The sequence below is a fragment of the Artemia franciscana genome, chromosome 20 (assembly GCF_032884065.1).
Source record: "Artemia franciscana chromosome 20, ASM3288406v1, whole genome shotgun sequence".
Classification (NCBI taxonomy): domain Eukaryota; kingdom Metazoa; phylum Arthropoda; class Branchiopoda; order Anostraca; family Artemiidae; genus Artemia; species Artemia franciscana.
In genome coordinates, this window is record NC_088882.1 from 22410224 (window position 1) to 22435135 (window position 24912).

Sequence of the window (24912 nt, forward strand, 5' to 3'; positions counted from 1 at the left end):
TTCTCGAGACACGTTACCAAACAAAATCAATAAAAAAAAAGTTTGGTCTGATTAATTATGGTTTAAGTGGCTCACCTGGAATTCATTGGAGTTGTTATTTCAATGACCCTAAATATCTGTTTGTAGAATTCTTTCATTCGTTTGATATTCCGCCAGGAAATGAACCAGTATACTATTTAAACACTTCAAAATAAACCTATAACTTATCATTCTGTATCATTACTTTATCATTCTTTATATATATATATATATATATATATATATATATATATATATATATATATATATATATATATATATTTCTCATAGAATAAGATAGATAGCTCTCTGTGATCTTAATGTATTTTTAGAAGAATACGAGAGCATGGAAGATGAACAAAATGAAGACAATGGAACTATAAGCGAAGAAGAAAGTGAAGATGAAGATGGAGCAGAAGATGAAGAAATAGGTGATGAGGAAAAAGTAAAAGAAACTTATTTACCTGGACAACCAATTGAAGAAGGAGAAGAATTAGTCTGTGATGAGTCTGCATATATCATGCTTCACACTGCTGAAACAGGTACTTTGCACATTTAGGTTTCTGAAACGAAATAACACTGTACAAACCTTAAGTAATTTTCCAGTGCTTCTTGAAGTGCAAAGTTGTAAGTTTGTAATCTTGTATAATCTTTTCTAAGCCTCTGTTTTTAAAAAATATCGTATTTAAAATGAAAAATTCCTTTTTCATCTGAGGCACTGAGCCAGCCTTGACCTCTAAAAATTAAAATAATGCTCCTCCAAAACAACAATATTGAAACAATTAGCTCAGTTATTCTTAATTAGCCATATGAACTCCAGCAACTGAAAACGTTAGTTCAAAAGGAAGCCATATATTGTAATTAATTTAAAACTACTCTTTCTTAACACAAGTTTTGCGGAAAAATGCATTATATAAAATATTAAAACCTAAAACTAGTAGTAAATTAATATAATACGTAAATTACAAACGAACAGAAGTTATTATTAAGGAATATTTGAAACCGAAAATTAACAGAAATTCAAACTAATAATCAAATCAAACTCGAAACGAACAAACTTCACCACAAATTGGAATAGGACCGTTGCCTCCTTAAGCCCTCTTGACCTAATAATTTTAACTTTTATTTTGAAAAAAAAAGTTAAATTAATTTATTGTTGTTTTTTACTAGAGACGGTTTTACTATGGGCTATTTGTAGGAATATCATTAATGATATTTCAGCTTTTATAAAAAACTGAAATATTAGACTGTAATTTAAATGTTAACATACCAAGGACATCAATATGAAAACATTTAATGCCACGTGGCTCCATCTCAGGCCTATCTATACCTGAAAACCAGGATTTTTTTTTCTTTTGGTTGCTATGACATATTGAAGGTTATTTTTCGTGCTCAAAAAGTTTCACCAGAGTTTCCAGGCCGAACAGCGAAAAACAATGTGTGGAAACTAATTTGGTAATACTTTTCGCATTTAAAAATGCAAAGATGCTGCAGAAATCTGCAAGTAAGTTATTTAAAGGCACGTCTTGAGTTTTTCATTACACAATATTTCATATTTATCCTCCATGGAGAAGTCTAATTATTTATCTTGTATCTAGCACTAGTCAAACTAGCCAAGGGTGAAACATTTTTCAATTTGTCTTTGTTGCATTTGAATGTGTCAAGTCTTAATTTCTTTCATTGGGTTCTGAAGTGAAACAATAAACTTAATATTTTTACTTTATGAGATACAAGTGAAGTAATAAAATGGTACTTATGGAATAAATATTTGGAAAAGATAAATATGGCAAAATAGGATAATTGGTCTTTCAAAAAAGATGGTTTTATAGGTTAGTCAACAACTAATAATTTAATGATTATTAATATTATTAATAAAATTATTTTACTAATTATTTTTCCAAGCTTCCACTTAACCAGTTCAAAAATACATTTTCATTTTTGGTAAACTTGGTGCTTTGAGCAAAATTTGAATATTTAATTAAAATGTGGTATCAGCTGTAATTATGTGCAAAAGTTTGTTAATAATTTTAGGGCTGTAGGATCCATTGTGGATAATGAGAGTGATTTCAGTCAAAATGATTGAAAATATACGCTCTCCCTCCTCTGATTACTCCCCCTTGTCAAAATAGTAAGCTAACCTGGACCGCAAACGCTCTGAAAGTTTAAATTCAGTCCACCGGCCATCCCCAAGTTATTGTAGATACGTTATTTTCATAACCTGTTTACGCATGTTTACTTGCGATATATTTTGCTATTTCACCATGGACTAAAAGTTATAAAGGGTCTAAAGCTGGATAAAAAGTATTAAGGTTAAAAAGCAAAGCTTTTAGCATACAAGCAAAACTTTTTTGGTCCCTTTGTCCCCTGCTCTAATACATATTTTGTCACATTTATTTTTTGTTCTGTCCTGAGACAATCGAGACACGCCCTTCCCCCAACACACTTTGAAATCCTCAGCTTGATCCCTTCAAACCACTCCCATCTTGCATGTAATGTATTTTGATAACTTGGGTGTGCATAACTTCTGTCGACGTAGGCATGTACACGGCTTGTTTTAGGAGTTTACCCTTGGAAAACTCGTGAAGAAGTTGGCCTAAAGGAGCGATCCTTAATAGTCCCGAATCAATCTGATAGCCAATTGCTATCTAAAAAGATCAGGCAGAGAAAACCAAGTCTCCTTATCTACCCCTTCCAAATGAAGTGGCTGGGATCGATTCATCAATCCATGGGAGAATATTCGTTCTTTACTAAATCAACACTTGTGTGTTGAATCGCATAAGAGCTGGCTTCATCTTCGATTTTCTATACGTATTAAAAGTCAATTAAGCAAAAGAAAATTTTCACCTGTTGTGTGTCATATAATATATATAACTGCTATTGAAATTTATTTGTATCATGCAACCCAATAGTGCCCCCGAGATAATGTTTGCTACTCTTTTTGGGTGTAATATTTCCAGATTCCTACTTATAAATATTACTCTTGACAATATGGAACAGCATCAATCACTACCTTTTGTGAATCATGTAGCTCAATTCTGCTCAGTATTTGTGTAAGTCATTTCACTAGCATTGACTTGGTAAAGGGGCATGGGTCTCTGGGTCCCTCGAAGGGTGTCCCCAAGTCATCGGTCTTCATTTGGCTGCCTCATATAGTATCAGAGGTATAGAAACTAGGGATTGGACTCATTCGGTCGAAACTTAAGCTTTTGCGTGCCTTTTGCAAGGGCCAAAAACTATTGGAAGAGAATCAACTTTCGTCATTTTTGTCCCTTGGGCACCCTCATAAATCCTATGGCATCAACTTAAATATTTCGGGATAGCAATTTCATGAAGAAAGGTTGGAAGGTGCAAAGACTGAACATCCAGAATGACAGGATTCACGAAATCCTAAACCCAAACTTTGCTTTAGGCTCATTCTTTGCGGATAGTTTTTTTGTACAAAAGGTGGGTATGTCTTAACTTGCTAAAGCCGCAATTTTGCACGGTAAAGTGAGTATAAGTGACTGGAGGTCAAAACTTCACCCATAACTCCCAAACTGCCCACCATGTGCCCCATGCTTCTTTGCATACCCTGATGACATTGGTTACATATTTTGAGACAGACATTTTGGTCATAAAGATTGAAAGATCCAATACATATGTCTCCAGGGATAATATGAGCCACTCGGCTCCAGAGGAAAGGGCTCTAAATAATGGAAACTTTATTTTCACCAACAAATTTTAGTAATAATCTGTCCAAAAATTGAGATGGGCTTGTAGCACATAGTTTAAGCCCAAAACATACAAGGATACTCTCTTTGGGCTTCCAAGCTTAAGTGATGACCCAAAGGAGTCAAGTTTAATAAAAATTGTACTATTGTCATCAAAGGGCTCGGCTTGGCTGTTTAACTAGGTTAATGGCAGTAGTTTGGCCAAAAAGGCGTACTTACACTAAAAAAAGGCTTGCTGTTTAATTGGCGTGAAAATACAAAGCATATGCTTAGAAAATAACTAAGACGGTAACTCTCACTTCTTACCAAGTTTGACATATATCTGGCAACTTTATGGTAGATATCTTAAGATAAGAATTTAGGGACCAACTCCCTCTCATCCTGTAAAAGTTTGTATTGCATCCTAGGTGCCATCATGGCACTATTCCTATCAGGTTTAGTTAAGGTCTGACAACATCTATGGATTTAATTGCATAGCACATAAGACAGCATGTCACAGCAATTCTAGAAATTCTTGGTTGTGGGTTTCTCCTTTCACCTTTGAGCCTATCTGGTTGCCCTTATTCCTCTCTAAGGGCTACGCGGATAAGGCTGTCAATATACAGACAATTAGTCAGTTTGTGGAAGTCCTTTTCCAAACCTTCTCTGGTGCTAAGATTAATCGAGAATAATCCATAATTAAAAGCTATATCAATTAAACTGCAGAAATGGGGAGTGCCTATTCTCTGTCCTTGTTTTCATAATGCCCAGATCTTAGAGAAAAGTCAACACATTAGTCTCCACTGTGACGTCGAAAGTAAAGCCAAGAAAGTTGTAACAAAAATTGTATGTTTCTTTTACCATTAAACCTTTTTACCAGTTGAAATTCAACCAAAAGACCATTTTTTTTTACAAAAGCTTTGGAAATATCCTTTAGTTACAGTTGTAAAGTTAGTTGTAATTTATGCCTTGGGGGTATATATGGTTCTTATAGAAGTGATGGTCGTATAAACTTCAGAGAGGGCTCGTTTTATTGGAAGTTGAAAGTTTTAGTGTACTATTTAAGAGTCAAAAGAGATCTTAGGGAAAACTAGCCCCCCCACTCCCTTTTTTGCTGTTTTAAAAAATAGAGTTAAGAGAAAGAGTCAAACCTTAGCGTAAAGAGCGGGGTGTTGATCAGGAAGCAGCCCCTTTCATATACGAAGTAATATCTGTTCGTTTTAAGATTTAATGCCGCTCCTTACTTTCCGGTAAAAAAACTTGTTTTTTTCTTTAATTCTCGTATATAGCACGAATCACTTTAATGCATTTTTTCTGGGTAAGCATACAAGGATAAGACCTTTGATAAAGCTCTCCTATCAACAGAATTGAACGCTTGGCCATAATCTATAAAACTGACGACTAAAGGTGTTCGACAACTCAGGCACTTCTCAATTATTAATCTAAGAGTGAAAATTTGGTCGACACATATTCTACCTTTTCTAAAACAGCAGTGTTCTTCTCTTAAAACTTTATCTACTGCATCTCTCAGTCTAAAAAGTATTCCACTGCTACTTTTACTATTACTAATCCAACTGCTACTTCTATTGCAACTACTTGTAAGACTGAGAGTATTAAGATGAAAAGGTCAGGAGGTATATGAATAGACAGGTTATTAAAAGGCAATATCGACAACGTCATAGTAACGGCTAATTGCATTAAGTTCAAAATTCTAGGGAAATTGATGAGGGGGATGTTTAACTGGACAAAAGGCAATATGTTAGTACTACTGCTGCTACTAAAACTAGGTCTATTAGTGTTAATACTACTGCTATTACTGTAGTACTACCGTAACTACTATTACAACTATGCCTAAGGGTAAGAAGGTAGAATTTTCATGGAATATTGAGGGGGAAGGTGAACCGAATCGCAATATGCTGTCTTTATTCAGGTTGTCATCATCAGGGGGTATCAGCAAGATCTTATGAACGGTTTGGTGTGGTGGTAACCTCAGCAGCGCTATTTTTGTACATAGCACTAATCACTTTAATGTATTTGTCTGGTATACCCTACAAGGATAAGACCTTTGATAAAGCTCTCCTATCAACAGAATCGAACGATTGTTCATAATCTATAAAACTGAGGACCAAAGGTGTTTGACAACTCAGGAACGAAAAGTAAAGGCCATATTATACTTAAGATCCGTAGAAATCGAAACTTACAATAAGTCAAACTCAAAACAACCAGAAATTACTATTAAAGAATAAATTAAACCCAAAACGAACAGAAATCAAATAAACGACCATAGCAAAAAAACACTAAACAGATACTAATATAAATGAATAAATAAATCTTAAAACGAATAAAGCTTAATTTGAATGCGCAAATCAAGCTTTAAACGAACAAAAATATTTTGCTATTTAAGTACAAGTGAAACCCAAAACAAACAGAAATTAAATAAACAATCATAGTGAACAAACATACAATAGGTACTAATATAAATGAGTAAATAAATCATAAAACGAGTGAGACTTAAATTGAATATGCAAACCAAGCTTGAAGCGAACAAAAATCTTTACAAACAAGAGTTTGGGTTTTGACTCCTTCTCTCACTGTAAAAGTCTAAAACCTACTGCGTCATTGGCGCTTTACTGAAAAAGAATCATATTACGAATATATTCTTTTGTAGTTGTTGCTGTATTGAAGTAAACATAAAAATTGCAGTAAAATTAAATTTTTAACAGATGAGCTTTCAGCAATTTATCATTACATATCAAATCTTCAGTTTAATTTTATTAGTTTTTTCCAAGACAGTTCAAGACAAATATAGCTTCACTACAAACAAGGGTTTGGATACTGCCCACTTCCCTAACTGTAAAAGTCTAAAGCCTACTATGTCATCAGTGCTTCACTGAAAAGCAACTATATTACAAATATTTCCTTTTCCAGTTATTCCAGCATTGAAAATAAAAATAAAATTACCTTGAAATAAAATCTTGAATAGGTGATATTCAATTAATAGCATGTCGAGCATTCAGTTTGGTTTTATTTGTACTTTCCAAGAATGTTCACGACACATATAGATTTCAGCAAAGCGTAATGAAGGAGTAGGTTTTAGATTTCTACTGTGAGAGAAGGAGGCAAAACTCAAACTCTTGTTTGTAAAGATTTTTTTTTCTTTTCAAGCTTGATTTGCATATTCAATTTAAGTTTTACTCGTATTAAGATTTATTTACTCATTTATTGTATGTTGTTTTAAGATTTATTTAGTACCTATTGTATGTTTGTTTGCTATGACTGATTATTTAAATTCTGTTCATTTTGATTTTAAATAGCAAATATTTCTGTTCGTTTAAAGCTCGATTTGCATATTCAACGTAAGCTTTGCCCGTTTTAAGATTTATAAATTCATTTATATTAGTATTTGTTGTATGTTTTTGCTATGATTGTTTATTTAATTTTTGCTGGTTTGGGTTTCATTTGTTCTGTAGTAGTAATTTCTGGTCGTTCTGAGTTTGAGTTATTGTTCAAGTTTCAAGTTCACAAATAATTTATTAAACAAAATTACTATAAATCACACACTACCTTCGACTGCAGGAAAGCCCAAATGGGCCTGTAAAGACAGTCAAACTGATTTCTTACTTCAAATCAACTTCATCTATACTACTTTAAAAAAAAAGAGAGAGAAAAAAAAAAAACACCGAAAGAGGGGAAAAAAACATGCTGTCGTCTAACAACTTCCAATCACTATAACAAACACTTTTTTTTCAACGCTGGTCTGTCAAGAAGTGTTTCTTCAGGCGTGCCTTGAATTGGGGTAGACTTACCGCACTTTGAATCACCCCAAGAATCGAATTCCAAACGGTAGGACCCATATGCTTTATTGTAAAACCTGAACGTGCATCATTTCGCTCTTGGTTTGCCAACACTTCCGCATTTCTTGTATCATACTCGTGATAAAAAGCACTCCTTTTAAATAAATCGGAAAACACCTTTGGGCCAATATTATTCAAACACTGATGTACCAACGTTCCAATCTGGTAATCTCTAGTTTGTCCTGCGTTTAAAATACCAAACTTTCGAAAAATAGATTCAGTACTAACAACACCTCTTTCATACTTACCTATAGCTCTTAAAGCCTTGTTTTTTTGTATCTGTACTTTTTTGAAATTACCGTAAAAATTGCTAATCCAAAGTGAACAACCGTAATATATGTATGGAGGTATTAAAGAATGATATAGCATAATAATGACACTGGTTGGAAAAACATTTTTAAAGCGACGCAGTATTCCAACACCTCTTGAGACTTTAGAAGACACAATATCACTATGCTTTTTCCATGACAAATTACAGTCAATAACAAATACCAGATAACGTGTTTCTTCCATTCGGTCAATTTTCACTCCATTAAATGTGATTGGCTGCGGCAACTCTCCGTGTGTTCCAGTTCTTTTGAATATTATGTAGTTAGTCTTTTTTGCATTCACAGCAAGTAAGCTCTCGGACACGAATGAGTGTTGACCTCGGAGCGCATTATTTGCATTATCTACTAGTTCCTGTACTGTCTTGCTATTAACTAAAATGGCAGTATCATCCGCAAATGATGTCAGAAGCCCTACTACATAAAACCTCATAGAATCAACATAAATCAAATACAGCAAGGGACCTAAAACCGAACCTTGTGCCACACCGAATGTTATGTTAACAATATTCGACTTTTTATGCTCTATGCACACACTCAATTTTCTTCCTCTTAGGTAAGATTCAAACCATTTAAGACATGTTCCACGAACTCCAAGACCGCTCAACCCATTTAAAATTATACTAAAAACCACTGTATCAAAAGCTTTTTTGATGCGGTGGTTTCAAAAGGTTTTTTTGCGAAAGCTAAACTGTGTTTCAGCTAGAAATCCATTCTTTGTAAGTTGATCGTATAACCGTTTATGAATTATTTTTTCATAAATCTTTGAAAGGAGCGGTAGGACTGAGATTCGTCTCCAGTTGGAAAGATCCTTTAGGATGCCAGCTTTTGGTAGCGGTATTATTTTCGCTATTTTCAGTGAATCAGGGAAATCTCCGTGCTCCATTGAAAGGTTAATAAGAAAAACAATATAAGGAAGAAGATAATTTGCTGCCACTTTAAAAGTTTTGAGGTTAAGGCCATCAATACCTGCACTATTAGAAAGAATTGAGCTTATCACTTTTTTCACTTCTAACTATTACAAGGTCCAAGTATCATTTCACGTCCATCACCACGGTCTTCCATATAAGTTTGCGTTGGCAGAGAAGTATCGGATGATATTCAGCATGAATTCTTTCACCAACTGCTGCAAAATGATTTGCAAAATCATTGACTTCAAGACTATATTCCTGTGGCTTTCTTTCTCCTTTTATTATTCCGTTAATTGTGTCCCACATACGTTTCGGATCACCTGCTTTAATGTCTGTTACTATTTCTTATAACCTTAAGTTTAATATGGCCTTTACTTTTCTTTAGAATATTTCTTTTTCGGACTATTTTTTTAGTTAATAGTGGAAAAATTTTTAGTCGTTATATTGAAAATAGGGCATTTAATAAAAGAAGAAACCCTGAGGCCATTTATGGAAAACACGTAAGAAATATCAAACTCAAATAGATTGAAACACCACAAGCAGTCGCACCAGACCCAATTGTGATAATAAACAAGGAGTGACTCTTGTCAATAGTAAGCGAAACTCAGAAAAATGAATTTTGATAACAATTAATGCATCTAAAGAATCGGCTTTTTGACTGGGGCAGTTACCAAACTCTTGTTTCTAGTAATTTTTTTCGTCTTAAGTTTGATTTGAATATTCAGTTTGAGTTCTAATCGTTTCGATATTTATTTATTCATTTGTATAAAAGTACCTGTTATATGTTTGTTTGCTGTGATTGTTTATTTCTGGTCATTTTGGTTTTCATTTATTCTTTAATAGTAATTTCTGGTTGTTTCGAGTTTGCTTATTATAGGAATTTATTTCTGCTTGTCTTAAGGTTAATATGGTTAATTATTTTTATTTGGAAAACTTCTTTTTCGGAAAGTTTTTTATTATTTTGTTTTTTTAAAAAAGGATACTCAGAGATCAGTAATACACGGGCTAAAATACTGTTTTAGTGTTAATAAAATAATTGATTGAAATATCAGATGGCCAGCGTCCTAAAAACAAAGTTAAAAAACATCTCAAAAATTTGAAAAAAAACTTGGGGGGACAAAAAGTGGGGGGCATTCGGGCTCTAGACGGGGGACATGGGAATGTGGGAACCCAAACTCATGTGCAAGCCCCGTTAATGGAAAACCAATATGCTCAGGACCATTACATCATAAAAATGACACCTGGTCGGTTGTAGTCATTACAATTTTTTTGGAGATCGAAACAAGTTTCATTAACCATAAATAGAATATGTCTGTCCAAATAAGTATCTCAAACCACCGTTGGCATGCATAATCTTGGAATGATGCCAAAAAAGCTGCCCGGAAACAGATCACTAATTGCATTTACCATATATCAAAATGAGAAATAGATTGCGCAAATGAATATTGATGATGTAGTGACGGTTAACCTCAGTTGGTTAGCGTCCAAGAAACAACACATTGATTGCCTAGAATTTATTTCTGTCATCCTTCATCCGCAGAACGTGGCCTAGCCATCTAAACCTTTCTTTCATTATAGCCCTAGAAAGCGGGATTGAACCACATTTTTCGTACAACCTATTGTTTGAAATACGGTCGTCAGACAGGTACCCAGAACAATCCGTAGGAAATTTCTCTGGAAAATATCTAGTAAATTTTCGTCTGCTTTTCGGAGCGCCCATGCTTCAGAGCCATATCTGACCACTGTCACCACTGTAGCTTCCAATATTGTAATCTTGGTTTGCAGACTTATCTTCCTATTCTTCCAAACTTTTTTTTAACTGTGAAAAAACATCCTGAGCTTTAGCTATTCTATTTTTAACATCTCCACTGCTCCCGTCTGAATTTGTCAGTCAAAATGTCGATGCGACAGTTATTTTTTAACGTCGTAACATTCCAAGTTCCAATTTTCATGTTCTTTAAATCATTGGAATTAATTTGGCCTCAGGAAAAGCGATGATCCCGGATACCAGTGCAGGACGGGGACCAATCAAGTCGGTTTTTTGGCTACTTAGTCAGTTTGTGTAAGATTTCTCGACCGTGAGGGTCAAAAATGTTAGATGTTTTTTCAAATTTTTTGGATGGTAGTCTTGCTCCTGATATAAAAGGAACGTCCTTGCCCGTGACTTGAAAACAGGAAGACTAGGAGCGTTTTTAAGACAGTAAGGCGGTATATTCCGGACATGAGTATACCATAATGCTGAATCACAAAAAATGCCTGAATTGTGCTCCTATATTGATGAGTTGTATAGTCCCCATTTCTGGTATTATGATTATAACGCCTCTACTATAAGTAAAACAAATTTCAAAAGTAGAGGTTATCAGCAGATTCGAATATTTCTAGTAGAAAATTGCAACTTGGTAGTTGCAATTTTGTCACAGCTTTATTTCTGAAATATGTGCCTTTTTTTAAAATATGTCACAAAATTGCATATTAAAATTTGGCATCCGCTACCAATGGTGGAGAAATACAGGAAAATAAACCCTTTTAAGAATGTTTATCAGGGATTAAATTTTTATTTTTTCGCATTTCCCCAAGGAAGCCGCTCAATTTTTCAGCTGTCGTAATTGAATGATTCTTCCATTATTGGCTTTTATCAATCAAAATTCCAAATATTCATTGTTGCTACTGTTTTTATCACATTTCCTCTAACTGTGATATGATCGTTTCCTTCACTCAACGAGAGTACAGAAAATACCATGAAGATTATTTTAGACAAATTTAGAGTTGGTAGTTTTTTTTTAAAAAAAAGGTTGTTTTGAGTTTAACTTAAAATTGATCAACTCGTACGAGCCATTTTTATGATTGAAATATTTAATATCTGTGTTAGAGTGAGACAACTATTTCATTTACTTCCTTTCCAGGGTCACCGTGCTTGAGCTTCGATATTATCAGGGATCCTCTTGGGGATAACAGAACTGATTTCCCAGTTACTACATATATAGTTGCTGGTACGCAATCAATGAAAACTGTAACCAACAAAGTACTTATTATGAAGGTAGGCTGATTGCGTTGTTCTGAATAGGAAGAAAGCTTTTTAGGGCTTTACAACATTCCTGTAAATTGACAGAATCATTTACATAAACTGAGTGAACTGAGTTTAAACAAAGTCAGGACTTTTTTTTTGATAGCTTGGAAACATTTAGGCTACCTGTTGGTGATTATTCGAACGTTCGGAATATTCTGGAATGGTTCATATTACCACAAACTCTAGCTCTCGTCATAAATTTTTGTTCTTCCTATTTTCGTCTTTACGAGAAAGTTAGGGTTTTATAATTATCGAAATATGTCAAGTAGGATAAAATTGTGCTGAAAGGATTCAACTAACAACCCTCAAACTGGGAAATCGGGATTTAAAAGATTAACTTAACAGAGTGAAATCAAATGTATACTTCATTTTGGGAATTTTTGTGTTTAACTTGGCTGCAAGTCAGTAGCATTCTTGATCATTCGTCTGTGTAACTAAAAATTAGTTTGGTTAGCAAGATATTATTTCTAAATATATTGTATTTATTTTTGAAAATGTGGCCTAGATAACTTTTGCATAAATATGTTTAGTTTTAAATCCTTTGTTGCTGACAAAATATATTGTGAAAAAACGTCAAATCTCAGTAGGAACTTACTATTAACTTATTTGTCTAGGTGTTTCGCCTTCATTTTCCGCATGAACCGCTCTGTTGGGAGATAGATAGGATATATATATATATATATATATATATATATATATATATATATATATATATATATATATATATATATATATATATATATATATATATATATATATATATATATATATATATATATATATATATATATATATATATATATATATATATATAAATAAGTTGTTTGTGGGTTATGTCTGTCTGTCGAGTGACGTCGTGTTTGTCCGCATATGACGTCTGAATTATTTCACACTAATACAAAAGAAGAAAAAAAACTAAAAAAGGTAAAAACTACAAAAAAAAACTAAAAAGAAAAAAAACTAAAAAAGCTAAAAAACTAAAAAAACTAAAAGAAGGTAAAAAACTAAAAACTAAAAAAAAACTGAAAAAACTAAAAAAAGGCAAAAACTACAAAAAAAACTAAAAACTAATAAAAAACTAAAAAAACTAAAAAAAGGTAAAAAACTAAAAAAAAACTAAAAAAGAAAAACTAAAAAAAAGGAAAAAACTGAAAAATAAAAGAGAAAAAGAAAACTAAAAAAATATGAATAAAAATAAAAAAATAATAAAAAAGATAAAAACTACAAAAAAACTAAAAAGAAAAAACGAAAAAAAAAAATAAAAAAGCTAAAAAAAAAAGGTAAAAACCAATAAAAAAACTAAAAAGAAAAAAAAACTAAAAATTTTTTCATCATATAATATGACGTCTGAATTATTTCATCATATACCAATTCAAAAACGAATGTATTCAAGCCGATGTAGCTGAGTTGATAAGGCGTTATGTTCCAGGTTCTAGGTTCAAGAGGTTCCAGGTTCGAACTTTGGCTTTAGCATTAATATAAAAGAAGCAAAAATCTAAAGAAGGTAAAAACTACAAAAAAAAAAACTAAAAAGAAAAAAAATAAAAAAATCTAAAAAAGCTTAAAAACTAAAAAAAACTAAAAAAAAGTAAAAAACTAAAAAAACTAAAAAAGGAAAAAACCATAAAATAAACTAAAAACTAATAAAAAAACTAAAAAAAGCTAAAAAACTAAAAAAAAAACTAAAAAAGGTAAAAACTAAAAGAACTAAAAAAGAAAAAAAACTAAAAAAAGGAAAAAAACTGAAAAATAAAGGAGAAAAAGAAAACTAAAAAAATATAAATAAAAATAAAAAAACTAAAAAGATAAAAACTTCAAAAAAAACTAAAAAGAAAAAAGAAAAAAACTAAAAAACCTAAAAAAAAGGTAAAAACCAATAAAAAAAACTAAAAAGAAAAAAAAGGGAAAAAATTAAAAATTTATTTCATCATATACCAATTCAAAAACGAATGTATACCGGGATGACGACCGGGACACAGGGAATATAAATGACGACCGGGACGCAGGGACACAACTACAACGGTGACGCCGGGGGCACAGGGGGGATATATAAATGACGACGGGGACACAGGCAATGTTCGATTAGCAATCACCATCAACAAAGCTCAAGGGCAATCATTAGAATCATGAGGTATAGATCTGAATATGGATTGTTTTTCCCATGGACAATTATATGTTGCATGTTCAAGAGTCGGTAAACCTGACAATCTATTTATATGCACAGACAATGGGGCAGCGAAGAATGTTGTATATTCACAAGTTTTACGTCGTTAAAAACATAAATTGACTTTGCATCCAGTTGAACTTTATCCTTTTCAATCTTAGACATCGTGACGGATGAAAACTCGGAACAATCTATATATATAAAAATAAGTTGTCTGTGTGTGTGTGGGTCTGTCTGTCGGGTGACGTCATGTTTGTGTGTCGACTGACGTCATGTTTTCAACTGACGAAATTACAGACCGGGACATCGGGACACAAATGACGACCGGGACACCGGCACATAGGGAATATAAATGACGACACTCAAAGAGAAAGCGACCGGGACAAAAGGAATGTTCGATTAGCAATCAACAAAGCACCGGGACACAAATGACGACCGGGACACAGGGAGTATAAATGACGACCAGGACATAAGTAAAAAAAAAAACTAAAAAAAAAGGTAAAAACTACAAAAAAACTAAAAAGAAAAAAAACTAAAAACTTATAAAAAAACTAAAAAATCTAAAAATCTAAATAAACTAAAAAAGAAAAAAAATAAAAAAGGAAAAAAATAAAGGAGAAAAACAAAACTAAAAAACGAATGTATATACAGACCGGGACACCGGGATACAAATGACGACCGGGACACAGGGAATATAAATGACGACCGGGACACAGGGACACAACTACAACGGGGACGCCGGGGGGCACAGGGGGATATAAATGACGACCGGGACACCGGGACACAAGGAATACAAAAGGAATACACAAAGAGAAATCACAGACTGGGACACCGGGAAACAAATGACGACCGGGACACAGGGAATATAAAAGACGACCGGGACACAGGGACAAAACTACAAAGGGGAAGCCGGGGGGCACAGGGGGATATATAAATGACGAATGCGACACAGGGAATGGTCGATTAGCAATCACCATCAACAAAGCTCAAGGGCAATCATTAGAATCATGAGGTATAGATCTGAATACGGATTGTTTTCCCATGGACCATTATATGTTGCATGTTCAAGAGTCGGTAAGCCTGACAATCTATTTATATGCACAGACAATGGGACAGCAAAGAATGTTGTATATTCGCAAGTTTTACGTAGTTAAAAACATATATATATATATATATATATATATATATATATATATATATATATATATATATATATATATATATATATATATATATATATATATATATATATATTCACAGGTGGGACATAGGGACACAACTACAATGGCGCGTAACTAATATGGCGCGAATTTAATTGTCTCCATATACAGACAGCAATAAATCAGTTATTGTCTGATTTTGTAGACCCGAATACTTGTTTTTTTTTTCTGAATAATGGACAAATACTGCCTTATTTTTCAATTTTGTCTTTTTGTTTTACTTATGAGTAACATTTTATGACACAATACATAATTCGGAAGGTTTGCTTTTGGGAATTGTTTTTATAAAGTCTTCTCGTCTATTGGCTATATTTAATTTTTGTTTTCTATTATAATTTATTTTTCCTGAATTATGTGGTATTCTTGACGAATGAAAACAAGAAAGGAAATAATAAATGAATAGAGAAAAATCAAATAGATGAAAAAACGAGGATTTTTTCAGCCAGTAGCTAAATATGAAGATGAAAATCAAGCAAATATTTCGACAAGGACCTCCGCCAAGTCGTCCTCAGTGCTCAAAAGAAAATAATAATGAGAAAAAGAAAATCTAACCTTCTTAAGTGAACTCTACGAGAGGAGAAAAGACACTGAATCAAAAGACAAAAAACAACTTGAGATCAATGAAAGAGAAGTTACCAATTGGATTGAATAAATATCATTTGCCTTGCAACGGATTTTGTCTGTCTACAATTTCGGTTTTCATTAGATATGCGGACAGGCTGTCTTAAAATAGACTGGGCGAAAGTATTGATAAAGTCTTTTAATATTAAGTTGTTATAAATTGGACTTAAGGAAATATCTCCCGTGTCTCTATTTATAGCCAAATTTCTGTTTATATGTTGTTTTTTTTTCATCTCAATTGCCTCTTTAAAAGATGGCGGTAGGCCATTTACGTTAGATACTAAAGTTGCCTCTTCAAAAAGAAGTAAAGGGTCAGGATTTTCGTATATATGCTGGGCCAGAGCTGAATCAAAGTTGTCATTTTTATTTCCAAATTTCAGGGACTTATCTATTGAAATTTTGTGTTTGCTCGAAAACTGAAACTGATCTTTATTTATGAATTGGGCAATTGTGCTAGTTAAGACATTGGCTATCTTCTGCTATAACCTAGCTTATACGCAAAAATTCGATTTTGAGTAAAGTATGAACCTCCCTTAACCTGACATTGAGTGAACAATGTTGAAATCAGAATTTTTCTATCGGCTGTACTTTCTGATCTACTCTCTAGTATCTGCAAGGGTAAAAAACAGATTTTGCCAGTTTTCTGTGGACATAATAGAATTATAAAGCCTAGTATCTATGTCTAACAGAAAACGGGGCGGTGAGGTTGCTTCATTTGTTTCACGCGATTCAAAAAGGAAGAATAACTTATTTTGGAACTGGAAAAGCTTAGATAGTAGGTTCTGGGAGAGGACAGCCGCTTAACCGACAAAATGTACTCTTATTCTTGTCTGTAATGCTGCCTGATTGTTATATTGACTTTTTTAAGAGGCAGTTTTGTCTTCTTGACAAATAGATATTTATCAAAACTTTGTAACAAGCTATTTAATTTTAGATGAGCAATTTACATAAGACATGCAATGATGATGATGAAAGTACTGATGAAGAAGAAGATGAAGAACAGCCAGAGATAAAGCCGAATTTAGACACTGCGGTTTTACCTCATTTTGGGGCTGTAAATAGGATAAGGGTCTGTAATTATACCTTTTAGCTATCCACTTCATATCTATCTTATCGTCTTATCAGCCCTTCTCGGGTTTTGCAGCTAAACTAATAAAGCCAGAAACGCGATTCTTTTGTAGAACAATTGTTGAACAACGACAATACAATATATTGTGTACGAATAAAAAAAATATTTATATATAAACGCTATTCAAAAATGGGCATTGATTAGTATCTTAATATATATATTTTTTTTAATTTTATGTGTTCTAATAAGGGAATACAATAGTGAAGTTTTGTCAAAAAAAAAAAAAAAAAAAAGAAAAAAAAAAGAAAAGCAACAAATACTTACATAGAGTTTTCTAATAGATAGCATGATCGAAAGAAATGTCGCCCAAAAAAGAAGCAAAGAGTATGAAGAAAAGCAATTGAAGAGCTAGAAGAAACAAAAAGAAGTGAAGAAGCTGACAGGAAAAAGAAGGTCGAAAAAGTGCAACCGAGGATGGAGAGGGAACAGAAGCTTGTGAAAATCGAAAGCCTAAACAAATTGTGGGTCGAAGACCTGATTAAGCGGGTTGGACACATCAAGTTCTGGGTGTAAATGCTAGTGTACAACAATGAAAGCTGCAACTGACAAATCTACACCGTAATTTCAGCATCGCATTAAATCATAACTTATCAAACGTTTGTTGTTGTTGTTATTTGGGGTTTGACGCGTTCGACCAGTAGGTCATATGTATTCGTATCACTCAGTTGTTCTGTGCCTTCTATAATCACTAGCTTGCTTGGGTGTCACTTCAGTCAGTATTCACTGAACCAGAACAGTATCGCTTGACTTGCTAATGGAGGGGGGTTATTTGCCTGCAGCAACTGCCTGCGTCAAACGTTTAGGTGAATGATTTGCGCCTGTCCAATCACAAAGTAAATTAGTCTGGTAGTGACTGTGAGTGACAGCACTTTTGAAAGACTTTAAAGAATCAATATTGCTTAGAATGATGCCATGTACTGGGATAAAAGCATAGTATGCTGATGCTTTAAACTGATCCTATTGTAGATGAGTGCATAGATTGAAATATTGCTCCCAGTTATTACGAGTACATTATTTTGCGCTTACTAGATTATTGATGTCTGTCTGGCATGTAAAGCAAATAAATTTAACATTGCTCGGGCCGTAATAAATATTTAAAATAACATAAAGGTAAATAGATGTGAACGTTATAATTAATGTAACAACAAAAGTATTTGCAGCCATTAAATAGTCAAATCGCTTTAATTTACAGTTTTTTTTTGCAGAATTAAGTTTCTATTATCTTGTACATTTTTCTCAGCAAAAGGATTATTTTAATCTAATTTTGTCTGAATTCTCTTCAGAACCATTATTTGGGAATCAACGTGTCTAAATTTTTTTGGACAAATAGTAATAATGCAGAGCCCCTCAACTTAAGGCACGTAAATATGATACATTAAGATCCGATTCAGTTGCTGTCAAAGTCATTTTTCATTCGTATTCTGTTTTCAACAACAAAGTAATTTTTAGATCGGCAAATAATTCTACCTAAGAAATGCGAAAATGTAGCTGAAAATGTAGCGGGTTTTCCTGAACGTTTTCCTGAATGCTGAGCTTTCTCACACATTTTTTATATTAGTTATTTTTCTGAAGAAGTTGTTCAGTGAAAATAGTTTTCAGACCGACGCACCGGCTAACACTTTTCTGTAATTTCACCTTTCTGTTTTGGGCAATTCCTCCGAATCTTAAAATATATTAAGTCATATTTCATAATCCCATTATATCGTAATCTATGTCCCCCTCCCCTTAGGCTTCTACCTCTTCTCCGCGTTTTTTTATTACAGAGATCTCGTCTTTGAGCATTTTTAAAAAATTAGGCATACCTGACTTTAAGGAACTTTAAAGGACTTTAAGAAACATTAAGCAATTTAAGATCTTTCCAGGTCAATTGATCAAGATGTATACATTTTGTATCAAAGTTAGCTTAATCCTGGTTTTGATAAATTATTCCCTAACAGTTTGTGAGAGTACTTGATCAAGAAACCGTACTATTTCTGAAAATTATCTACCAAATCTTTTTCTCCTCTCATTCTGTGTTCATGCTTTACTCCAGACTAAGTGTTTCGAGTACTTAATGATTTAGTATCTCTTCCTATACGGCTCCACTGCAAGCCATTGTTTTTGGACAGCTATTCAAAGTCACAGCAGCCGATGAAACTCTTGAAACTGCTAACTTAAGACTTCTTAAGTTTTTGATTGATGTAACTTTTTCTTCTGAGAAAATATTAAACAGTTAGTTTATCGATAAACTCATTTAGGTGATTTATAGTTTAAATGATAAATTCAAATAATTTGTGCTACTCTACACGTATATTTTGAAAATTTGTGTTCTCTCTTTTTGTTTGTGAAACAAAAAAACAAGTTTTTGAAATTACATAAAGACTGAAAGCAAGAGTTGAAACTACTACAACAACTAACAACTCCGTCAAGCAACAACTAACAAGCACCTAGCCGTCTGAGATCAACGCAGCTACGCAAGCTCATCCCCATCCTAATCTCTTCAACGCAATCCTCTTTCCTCTCTCCCAGGATGCTCCCGTTTCCCTTAAATCTTCCTTTACAACATCCGCCCACCCCAACCGTGGACAACCTGCATTCTCTTTAGGCCTAGACGGTTGAAAGCCCTAGACGGTTGCTGCAGAAAGGACAAAGGTCGAAACAATAGGAGATTGTACCCTGTAATTAAGAAATGCTCCCCCCCCCCCTCCCCCTCCATTCCCCTGTCAATGGATCTAAAAAAAAACTCTCTCTCTCTCTCTCTCTCTCTCCTCTCTCTCTCTCTCTCTCTCTCTCTCTCCTCTCTCTCTCCTCTCTCTCTCTCTCTCTCCTCTCTCTCTCTCTCTCTCTCTCTCTCTCTCTCTCTCTCTCTCTCTCTCTCTCTCTCTCTCGCTCTCTCTTTTTTTTCTCTCTTTCTCTCCTCTTGAAAAGTAAAGACTACAGGATCTGATTTGTTTTTTGTTGTTCTTTAAGGTTCAAAGAAGGAACCCAAAACCGGGAAAGTGCAATATTTACGTTTTGTAAAATAACTTGTTTTCTTTGTCTATTCTTCAATACGCTTAAAAGCATTGGCTCATCTATGTAACAATTTCAGATGACATTTGTCAACGAAGTGCCTTTGGCATCAACCTGGTCTGATACTGGAAAAGTCCACATCTGGGATTTGACTAAACCATTACAGGCTGTAAACGACCATAGACAACTTGAACAATATTCCAAAACTTCTAGTACTATGAAACCTTTATACACATTTAGTGGGCATCTGTCTGAGGGATTTGCAATGGATTGGTGTCCTACGCAGCCTGGTTAGTAATCTTTCATTCCTCTAATTTTAATGTATTTTCACGATATATATGTATTTTAAAGAAGGAAACATAGTTGTTAGAGTAAAGCTGTAATATTTCAGACTTGGGGATATTATTCCAGTCAGCCTGAATCAAAATTTGGTTTTGTTTTGAAAGAAGAATGAGTAGATAATGTTAAAAAAAAATAATAGTAAAAAATATGAGCTTGTTCTTGAGACCTTTGAGATATGAGAATAACCTTCCAGTCAAAATTCATTATGGAAATATTTTTCTAATTATAAAGGAATAAATCTCCTCATGGGAAACCCTCCAGATATAACGGCATTGTAACGAATGTTCTGAATACGCTGGCATATATCATACCGACCTTGATTTTTTTCCAGGATGACGTATGTACTTGGTGCATACCTTGTTATTTGATTTGTACTGATAATGGCTTTATCAGTTCACAGTACAGCGTTTCAAGCAGTGTTTCGGTTGTTGGTGAGAAACAATTGTATCGTTAATACTTATGTATTTAAAAGATGATCAGGTTTTCGACGTTTTTAGTTTAAATATATAGATTGCGCTTTTGTCTTATTTTCTATACGTGTTTTTACAAAGCTATTCGTGATTTAAAACTTCAGCCTATCTCGTAAATTTAAGTATGGAAATTGTACACATTTTGTATTAAACTTTTTCTACTGTTTTTATTGTTTATGCCGGTAGAAATATTTAGATGGGATTTTGTCGGGTGGTTTGGTGGAAGCAGTATTTTTATTTTAAAAAAACATAAATCATACTGTCTCAGAGGGGGAGTGGTAATACTTTCTCCTGAAATTACTCCTATAGCCGGATCAATGGATAATAGCCAAAATGATATTTTTGATTCTTTGCAGCCTCATAAGACCCTCCTCCACCTCTATGGGATGGATATTTGCACCAATGGTACGAATGAACCGGTCTTCATCATTTTTTTTTTCATCTGGGTGCGCTTGTAGCGGTCATGTTGTGTTAAAGTAGAAGCTATATGAGTTAAACAGGTGCACTTGTAAGAGTTAATGCCTTTTCGTAGTTTAATATGGTTCTAGTCATGAATAATGTTACATTACTGAAATGTTACAACTGACAAATTGGCTTGGCCCATAGTTTCTGAACCTGAGGGCAATAAGGTTAGCTTGGAGGCTCAGAATTAATGGTGAAAAGCTCTTCTTCTATTATTCTCCTAATGTTAATTCGTAACGTGACAAAAACTATTAAAAATATTAAAATAAAACTTTTTGTTATATATTATAATGAATTTACAGAGCATCGCATGTTACATAAGGCAACTGAGTTATTTAATGCTTATTTTTGAACAAATTTCAGTCGATTGTAAAATATTGTTTATAAAACCAGATTTGCTTTAGCCCCAGTATAAGGGCTAAAATTTTCGTGAGAACAGGAAAAATTTTATAGAGCTGGTAAAGAAGATATAAAGTGTTAATAAGTAAAGTAAGTAAGTAAGACGGCACTAGACCCTTAAGGTCCAAACCGGCGGTGCTGATCTCCGTTTCATGGCCCTTCAGCCAGGAAGTGCAATGGGGGGGGGGTAACCATTCTGTGCTTTTGCACACCCTTCCTGCTTACCTTTCCCATATTTCTCCGGGTACCCATTTAGAGCTGGGTCGGCTCTGGCTGAGCTTATAGAATCACGCCACTGACCCCCGTTCCAAAAAGATATAAAGTGGAAAATATGCAATTGTTTCCTATTTGGAGGGGATAAAGGTGTATGTCGGGCCTAGGTAAAAACAAAAAGGCAAAGAATACGGCATTTGACTTTACAGTCCCTACCGGCGTTGCTGATCTCCGTTTCTTGGCCCTTCAGCCAGGAAGTGCACAAGGTGGCTGGGGCCAACCATCCTATGCTTTCGCACACCCTTTCTGTTTACCTTTCCCAGATTTCTCCAGGTAGCCATTTAGAGCTGGGTCGACTCTGGCTGAGCTTACAGAGTCACGCCTCTAACCCCCGTCCCAAACCAAATTGTTGGGTACGCTAGGATTCGAACCCTCGACCTCTCGGACTAAAGATCATAAATCTAGCGCACCAATCCACCATCTGGCTCAGGGTCAGCAGGTAACCCTTGTTAAGCCGATTTTTGTCGTTTTTTTTTTTTTTTTTTTTTTTTTTTTTTTTTGTCCTTATGTGCAACTGGAAAAGATTGGAATGACATGGATCCTTATTGCTCTTTGAAGATTCGTTTTGGCCTTCGTCCTGGTTTAGAAATTTTGGAGTTCGTCTAGTATCCTGACTCCATTTCCTTCCTTAATCTTGACAGTTTTGATAATATGGTTTTTATTATCAGAAATCCTCCGCTGTGAGGGCTTATAATAATTAATTTGTCTTCTGTTTAATCTGAATGTACAAGGGAAATTACCCATTTTCCAAAATTATAGCAGTTGTGTCGTAGCTTCCTTAAAAATCAGTTACTTCAGGGATTTTATTGTATATTTCCTTTGTCTTGTGCGAGGGTAACTTTTTTTTCTGAGTGGTTTTTAATTGGTGAAGGCGGAAATTTCGGCTTTTGTTTTCCGAAACACGTATATATATTGGTATGTACCGAAACACGTCTTGATGACCTAATTGCGTCATCAATCCTTAGTCTGTGCTCTAAACGTTTTCTCATGTTCTGTTGTCTTTCATGTTGCACGTAAAAGTTCAAAAAGTTTTAGTGCATTTGAGTTAAAACCAATATGTGTTTTTTTTTCAGTTGCTTCTTTTTTGTACTTTGTCTGTTTGGCGTATAAAAGGTTTGTATCTATTGTTTTTTTTTTTTTTTTTTGTTTTTTTTTTTAGGGGTACTCGCAACCGGAGATTGCAGAAATAATATCCATGTATGGAAACCACAGGAGGCTGGCCTTTGGCATGTTGAACAAAGGCCTTATTTAGGCCATTCTGGGTCCGTAGAAGACATTCAATGGTCTCCAAACGAAGCAAATGTCTTCGCCTCATGTTCGATAGATAAAAGGTAAATAGAATTGTTTCATTTGCATTACGTTAGATAAGATGAGTCCTAGACAATAGGCACTTTCATGAATTTTGTAAAACTTGCAGTTTAAAACTCACACCCAGGATACCACTTCCAGTATTTGCAGTGTTATCATTTACATCATGTATGTATAAATATTAGCTTAAGTAGCAGCCAAAGAAACAAAATAAATGATTTTGCTTCCTTGTTTCCGGCTTCTTCATTGAATTACATTCTTTTATGATTTATGCGTATGGAAATTTGAAAAATAGAAATTTTGTTCTAACTTAGAGCTAGTTGTAAATAATTCTCAAGTCAAGAACGTCTTCCTTTGAGATATTGTTTTCAAAAAAAGAAGGAAAAAAGGCATCAGGAACAAAGGCAAAGGAACAAATTGACTGTCACCTACACCCTAAAAACATTTTAAGAACCTAAGAAACTTAGCTTTCTGTTCTCTCTTTCTCTCGTAATTTATATTTGTTTGTCATAAATTGAATAGTTTTTTTTTATAGAATTAATTTCTTCTAATGTGTTCTTGCTAACAAACTGCAAAAATATGAACCGGTTGAGAGATGTATTGATCTAGTTTTAATTGTTTGAGATTTTTACTTTAAGGACTTGATTGATTCTTAATCTCTGATGTTCCGTAGAAAAATCCCGAAAGTGAGGAAAATTATCAAATCTGAAAACATTTTTGGCCATTCAACGCTATATACCGTTTTTGAAAGTTGATTTCATACGTCCGTCCAAACAACAAGCTTTAATGCATTCTCCACGTCCAAGCATATGAGGAAACACACGTAAAATTCCGAAAAAAATTTACTTAGCGATTGATACCTAAGTCCAGGTCACCTTGGTTCTTTTTACTTTTTACTTCATCAGGTCGTGAATGTGCCCTTAGCTGCCGTCATTATTATCTGTTATCTACAGATGGTCCGGAAGGGAATGATGTTGTCTTTCGACCTACCTTGAAAGTCAGCTTATGAGTGAGAGTCAAGAATTTAATCTTGTTAATTTAGCCTTTAGGGGAATGAGCGGTAGACATGGGGGAAGTGGCCGGGTTCTCAGAGCTTTGCAGCTTAATGTTACCGAGGACTAGCTTACCCGTCGTGTGCGTCTGGGATCTTAAAGAAAAAGAAATTCAAGGATAATTTTCCCTGCGAAAAACTCCCCCTCCGATGAAAATTTTCTCACGCCTACTAATAACGACCTTATTTTAGATCTAAAAATATTTGAAATTGCTCCCCCCCCCCTCCGACAATATCCCTTCATTGGTGAGTTGAGTCCATGAATGAAAAACGCAAAAATGCATTGAATCAATAAATACAAACATCGATTTTTATTTTCAGACGTCATGCTTTCCATAATAGAGATAATCCCAGACTAGAAAAAAAAGGTAATTTATCCTACATTTATAGAAATTACCTAATCAGTTTATTTTGATTACACATGCAAAGACTCGGAAAATGGTATGCAAGTCAAGTTGTTTTAATATTAAAAATCCCCCCCCCTCAACTTTAATTCCATATATGTAAATTAGTGATAATATTTTTAACTATAAAAGTATTAACAAAAGAAGGTTGAATACCAAATTAAGACAATTTATTGAAAAGGAAGTATTACAATTCGGAAGTATTTTAGATAA

General features: G+C 33.9%; 1 protein-coding gene across 1 annotated transcript in view; it reads left to right on the forward strand.

Moving 5' to 3' along the window:
• Positions 1-24912, forward strand: part of LOC136039918 (glutamate-rich WD repeat-containing protein 1-like) — a 71743-nt gene that overhangs the window by 20261 nt on the left and 26570 nt on the right. Inside the window, exons 2-6 of the mRNA XM_065723908.1 lie at positions 351-560; positions 11702-11835; positions 16805-16939; positions 20070-20280; positions 23096-23267. Coding sequence (XP_065579980.1) covers positions 351-560; positions 11702-11835; positions 16805-16939; positions 20070-20280; positions 23096-23267 — 862 coding nt within the window. The remainder of the gene's footprint in view (positions 1-350; positions 561-11701; positions 11836-16804; positions 16940-20069; positions 20281-23095; positions 23268-24912) is intronic.